The sequence below is a fragment of the Prunus mume genome, linkage group LG6, assembly GCF_029339155.1.
Source record: "Prunus mume cultivar Tortuosa linkage group LG6, ASM2933915v1, whole genome shotgun sequence".
Taxonomy (NCBI): domain Eukaryota; kingdom Viridiplantae; phylum Streptophyta; class Magnoliopsida; order Rosales; family Rosaceae; genus Prunus; species Prunus mume.
In genome coordinates, this window is record NC_142703.1 from 11,731,040 (window position 1) to 11,737,602 (window position 6,563).

Genomic DNA, 6,563 nt, shown 5'->3' on the forward strand with positions numbered 1-6,563 from the left:
AAATGAATTTTATTTATAAGAAATAATACAGGTTAAACCCATAAATGCCACAACCAAAAAGGAATCCAAAGGTTTTGGACCTTTCTACACATTACCTGTTACAAGATATTTATTTGTGGCAGCTCTTCTTGCCAATTAATTTTACGATTTTTAGCACCTTTCTACACATTACCTATTACAAGATTTTTAGCAACCTTGTAAAATTCAAAGATGCAACTTGAAAACATCCTCAATTTTGGCATTACCATACAAAGGTTTTGGACCTTGAGTAGACCAAGTAGCGGTGGCTAGAACATTTTATCAAATAGTTTTGCGATGAACTAGCAGTGTTAGAACAGCTACCGGGTTCTAACTCCTGTCCTCTTCAGAAAAACAAAAGAAAAACATTCTGGGGATAATCTAAGTGAAAAACGCACTGGCTGCAAAATTTAAATAATAACTATTTTATTGTTATCTTGTAAGTTTCATCCCTGAAAGTTGAAATCCTGCCAACCACGTTTTTCCATTTTTCGAATTACCTCAAGATGAATTTCCTTTGTTTTATTTTTTATTTTGACATTTGGCTACAGAACTTCTTAACAATCATGGGTTACTTTTGAAGTTTTACATGTACAGATTCAAGCCTTCAAAGTGAGGGCCTTGAGAAGGAGTCCATTTTCAGTGATTTTGTCTCCCACGTGTTCTCTCTCAAAATCTTCATCTCTAATCCTAGACATTTTGCCATTCTACATATATCCCCAGACTCTGTGGGTGGGATGTATCACCTGATGAAAACCCATGCATGATGCAGACACAGGGAACCATCAGCATCACCAGTATCCACCCAACTATATCCCACTTCCTTTCTCACTCCTTTATCTCTCATCCATTTCCCAGTCCCCTTTCTCAGCATACAAGTTGACCATCAACAAAAAAGAACCCGTTTCCATTGGTTCCAATCTCATCAATGTATCGGCTACTCTCTCCGCCATCTCCACATTCCCATGGATCCTGCAAGCCCCAAGCTGGCTTTGCAACCACAAAACCCCTGGCTGTCCAGGGATCTAACTCATCAATTCCTCTGCTTCCTCCAATTTCCCTGCACGTCCCAACATGTCCACCATACTTGAACAATGTTGAGGAGATGGTTCAATATGATATAGTCTTTCACCATTGAATGAAAGAGGTGACGGCCCAGCATATGCGGATATTATTGCAGTCCAAGCAAACTGACTTTTATGAGGCGTCTCACTGAAAACTCTTTTGGACTCACAAATGCTTCCTCGCTTTGCATACATATCAAGAAGAGCACCTGCGATAATTGGGCCAGTCACTAATCCAAGTTTGATCAAGGAAGAGTGGCATCATTGGCCATATTTCAGAGAAATATCCTGAGCATCACCAATTGCACTCAAGACACTACCAAATGTGTAATTTTTTGGCTCCGACTCCATAGTTGCTACCAAAAATGTTTTTAGTGCATCTTGACACAGCCCGTTCTGAGCATACCCTGAAATCAAAGCATTCCACGATATGATTTCTCTGCAGTTTAACTCCTCAATTACTTTGTTGGAGTCATGCATGGACTCAAACTTAGCATACCCAAGCTGTTGCGAACATTATGCTTTGATAAAAAGCCAGTCTTTATGCAAAACCCGTGAATCATTTCGCCTTCCTCCAACAACTTCCCAATTGATATAGCATGGATAGTCCAACAAATGCAACATCATTTGGATATACTCCATCCAATCTCATCTCATTAAATAGAGCAATGGCATCTTCTTCGTCTATGGAAATCATAGTTGTCCAAGACACTACGTTGCGATCATTCATGCACTGAAAGACTAATTTTGCATCTCCAGTAACCTCACACTTTGAATATGTCGCGATCAATACATTACAAACTGAAACATGACTTCCATATCCTGATTTAATTGTCAAGCCATGTATCTGTTTCCCAAGTTCTAAATTCATTTCATGACAGCAAGCTGAAACTGCACTAGTAAATGAGACATGATCTAACCCCATCCCTTCTCCCACCATCTCAATAAAGGCAAAAATCGCCTCAAGCCCATGATTTCCCTCTTGAGAATAACCTGATAGTATTGCATTCCATGAAACCAGATCCTCATTCGCCATTTCATCAAACACATTCCAACAAAAACTTCTATTAACCGCCTCTACCTCGAATACATACTTATAAGTGCATTTCCAACAAAAACTTCACCATCTAAACCAGACTTAAATATAAGAGAATGCAGTTGTAATCCAAATAGAAAATCTTCATGATCCGCACAAAAAGCAAGAATCGTAGTATAAGTCACTGGATAAAAAACAACTCCATTAAAATTCATCCTAAGAGAAAAATTCAATGCACCCTCACTTGTTCGAAACCCCCAAAGAATAGTATTCCAAGAAACTATATCAGTATAGCACATAGTCTCAAAGATAAGTAAGGGACCATCAAACTGTCCAGCTTTGGTGTACATACTCATCAAAGAATTTGAAACCGTAGTATACGAAGCAAACCCAGAAGAAACTGCAGACCCGTGAATTTGGCATCCGGGTTTGGGGTCCTCTTGACAGGCCTTGATAGCAAGGGCAACGGTATTTTCATCGATGTTATGAGACAAATGTAGTTGAAGTTGCACTCGCATCTCAAGCTTCGATTTTTTATTTTTTATTTTTTCGTTTCGGCTGCTGCGTTGATTGGATTGGATTGGACTCTCTCTACGAAAACCATCAAATGTCATTCAGCTATTGAAATCTCCACTAAGATAACAACTCTGATGCTATAAGGGAGTCAGGCGGCCTGGGCGGATCTAGGCGGCCTGAGCTGGTCTAGGCGGCCTGGGCCGATCTAGGCGGTGCCTAGGCTGCCTGGGCGGTTCTAGGCGGTGCTGGTGGGTCTAGCCGGAGCCTAGGCGGCCTGGGCGGGTCTGGCCGCCTCATTTTTGTTCCAAATGAAGACAGACGAAGCTTGCACTAGCAATTCGAATATATTTAACGGGTACAGCCGGACGGCTATTCCGTTAAAATGTTCGAATATGAATATAGCCGCGCGGCTATACATTGAAAATAATATATTTAAACAGTATCGCCAAGCGCCTATACCTTGAAAATATTTGATAGTATAGCCGAACGGCTAAACCGTTAAAATAATATATTTAAATAGTATAGCCGCCCGGCTATACTATTTAACTATACAATTTTGTCATGTTATTTTAAAATACCACTTTAACTAATTAGGATAGAGTTATTTCTTCAATTTTTTTTTTTTTATACTAGGGGAATGATAATTTAAATTCTTTCTTATACCTCTCATTCTAATGATTTCCAGCTATTAGTCCATTTGACAAGAATAAAAAATGGATTTTATTTATAATAAATAATGCGGGTTAAACCCATAAATACAACAACAAAAAATAGGGATCCACCAACATTTTGGGGATAAAAGAATCTTGAATTTCATAATGTAAAATTGCTTCTGTAAGAATTTACTTTCTAAAATGTATCCATCGTAATTATAAACTAAACCCAATGACAACCTTTTTCTCATTGCACTTGACAACCCTGCTCTTTTGCCCTTGGGTGTATAGATCAAACTATATATAAAATTAAAAACCTACCCAAGGATGGCTAGTCCCGATATTTGAGATCGGAGCGATACCAATATCTGAAATGGAGGTGATGCCTAGTCATGTTCAACATCCCATCTATGAGATCAGAGCGATACCGATATTTGAGATGGAAGTGATGTTGGTCATGATGAGTGTATTGAGTAACTTTTTGGGTTTATTTAGACACATCCATTGCATTTCATTTTCTTGAATTTGTGATCACATAACAAAATCAATAATGTTACGTCTTTATAACTTATTCCTTCTCATCTCATATGAAAAATAAAGATACAAAGCTCCCATTCCCATCCTTCCTTGCAATGACAAAAACTTCCACTACCGACTTATTCACCAAATAGATAATCTTGAAGTAAAATCACAATATAAACAAGTATCGTGTTTTTATACGAATATGATATTAGCATAATGCAGGTTATTACTTATTCATTAAACAACATGTTTTACTTACTAAACAACAATGTAAGCAATGTATTAGGGAAGGAGGGAGGGAACTAATGGGAATGAATATAATTTTGTAATCCGCAGATCCAGACTTTACAACCGACAACTCAAGGGTGGTCCCTGCAGTCACACTCTGGCTCCTCCCTATACTATGTACTTAGATACCTTCTCCCCACGTTTCCGGGGCCAAAGTGAGAAATGGCTCTTTCTGCCTCCTTCCCCACTCTAACTCCCAAGTTATCGTGATTCTCTTCCCTTCAATTTTTTAATATCAATTTACCATCACAGGCCAAAAATTGGCTCATATCTTTTGTAGTAACTTAAGATGTCGATGTATATTATGATTTAACAATGATGACTGCATCATCACAATGATTGGTATGCAACAACCCCTCAATATATTGTTGAACCGTAACACAATGTGTCATGTAAATGTAATGTTGTGAATTCGTTCAAACTATAGTAAACTATCATTAACTAGTCTTCGATTTAGTAGTAGTTGTCTTTGTTTAATAAGAGTAGGTCTCAAGTTTCTGCTCACATGATGCGAGAACGCAAAAATAATATATATTTGTGATGAGTTAAATAGATGAATTCTTTCTTTTAAGAAATACGATATTAGAACACGTATCGGTAAATATAATACAAATAGTTTTATTCCTTCACGTCTAATTAAAGGAGTTAGTTGATACTTATTCTTGACCAGCTGTAAACAAATACTCACTATATTTGCAAAACCCGTTTTTATGGTAAATGAACGAATTTACATGGACCCAGAAACAAGCCTAATTTAAAGAAGAAGGCATGATTGCCTCCAGCTAAATTGAAAATTTTCCCAATCATCACCCAAATTAAGAACTTCTTGTTTACTTTTTTGGACTCAAAACCAAATTAAGACCTCAAATTATCGCGAAAAGTATAATAAATTCTAAAAGATTATGAGAAACTCCACACCTTGTCGCCCATCACAGAGGAGAAAATGCTGTAAATGCAGAGAATTAGAACTCCATGGACCCCCACCACCTCACAGGGCCCCCCACAACACGAATAAGAACAGCCTGTAATGAAGCTGTGAACGCTACATTTCACCTCACCACCTTCTTCTAAAAACAAAACAAAAACACAACGCAAAACCCAAAACACACATTTCATCATTCTCTTCTCTCTGTTTTCCTCTTTTTTCTTCTTGAGCTCAAATTTTGCAGAGCTTTCAAAACAGAGCCAACAGCAACAGCAACTTGCTTCAGATTTTCCAACCATGCCCGCAAGCCAATCACTCCCAGTCTCACAAGGCCTTCAAGATCCATTAACAGAGCAGCCAGGCCTGCGCAGGAGGCTCTCTTCTCTCTCCCTCAAGCTCCAGCCCATCTCATCCCCTGCAACATCATGGGCCTTGAGCAGATCTAAATCGGTTTCCGCCATGGGAGAGTATGCAGGAGGGTCCATAAGAAAATGGTGGCTCTGGGGCTGGACTTGGATCCTCTCCAGAAAACCCATCTTTGCTCAAGATCTGGAGATGAACGAGGAGGAGACTAAAGTTCTTGGCTCTGACAACAGAGGAAGCTGGAGGCATGTGTTCTACAAGGTCAGGTCAGAGCTCAAGAGGCTCGTGGGTTCTGATGTTGGCAGCCTTCCTCAAACTTATAGGTACAATTTTGATGACGGGAGAACCAAAACCAAGAAAATGCTTGGCTGAGATTAATGGGTAAGTGTTGGTTTGTGAAATTAATCAACAAAGGTCGGGCCTTTATGGATCAGAAGTGTACTTGTTAATGTTCTTGTTCATGTTCCTGCATGAAGATCATTATACCATTGTAATTAGATAGGTTAATGTTGTTGTTGCTGTTGTTGTTGTTCTATTATCTGTCATGTGGGCTTGCTGTGGAAGAAGGTGGTTCATTAATGGTGGTCAGATTTCTCTGCAATTTGTGGCAAATTGAGGTGATGGGGGCACTAATATTCCAACAATCAGCAATGGGAATTGCAGGGTTTGCTTGCTGCTCATCATTTACCAGAGGTTCATGGGATGGTTAGAGAGAGAAAGAGAGAGAGAGAGAGAGAGAGAGAGAGAGAGAAAGAGAGCAATTTATTGATTAGTAAATACTCCAATATGGTTGTTATTATTATTATTTTTTAATTGAAAGCAATTGTTTTTTTGCAGGTTCCATTATTTGTATAAGTGGATCTTTATGTGCTAGTTAATTGCTAGTAATGAAATATTTATAATTAGGTCCTCTTCCTTCTTCCTTGATGTCTTGCTTAATTCAATCCCTCAATGACTATTACAATGTACATGAGAAGAACCAGCTCAGCTCTCAATCTTTGTGATACTAAGTCAATTTCAATATTGGTAGATCTATGACAATGGGATCCATCTTTGCCTTTAGAGTGAAGTTTGCTTCTTCTTTTTTTCAATGTTATTTCATTTTAATAATAAAGACAATTTACAGAATATAAGCGCGTAAACACACATATCTCACACGCTTTTTATATTATAAAGAC

The 6,563-nt window shown here is 38.4% G+C and overlaps 1 protein-coding gene and 1 pseudogene across 1 annotated transcript; one reads left to right on the forward strand and one right to left on the reverse strand.

Annotated features, from left to right (window-relative positions):
* Positions 1-625: 625 nt before the first annotated feature.
* LOC107881329 (pentatricopeptide repeat-containing protein At4g32430, mitochondrial pseudogene) lies at positions 626-2,921 on the reverse strand (annotated as a pseudogene).
* A 2,215-nt stretch (positions 2,922-5,136) lies between these two features.
* Positions 5,137-6,295, forward strand: LOC103334628 (uncharacterized). Its single transcript, XM_008237602.3, has one exon. The coding sequence runs from the start codon at positions 5,320-5,322 to the stop codon at positions 5,755-5,757; it is 438 nt and encodes a 145-aa protein (XP_008235824.1). The 5' UTR covers positions 5,137-5,319; the 3' UTR covers positions 5,758-6,295.
* The last annotated feature ends 268 nt before the right edge of the window (positions 6,296-6,563 follow it).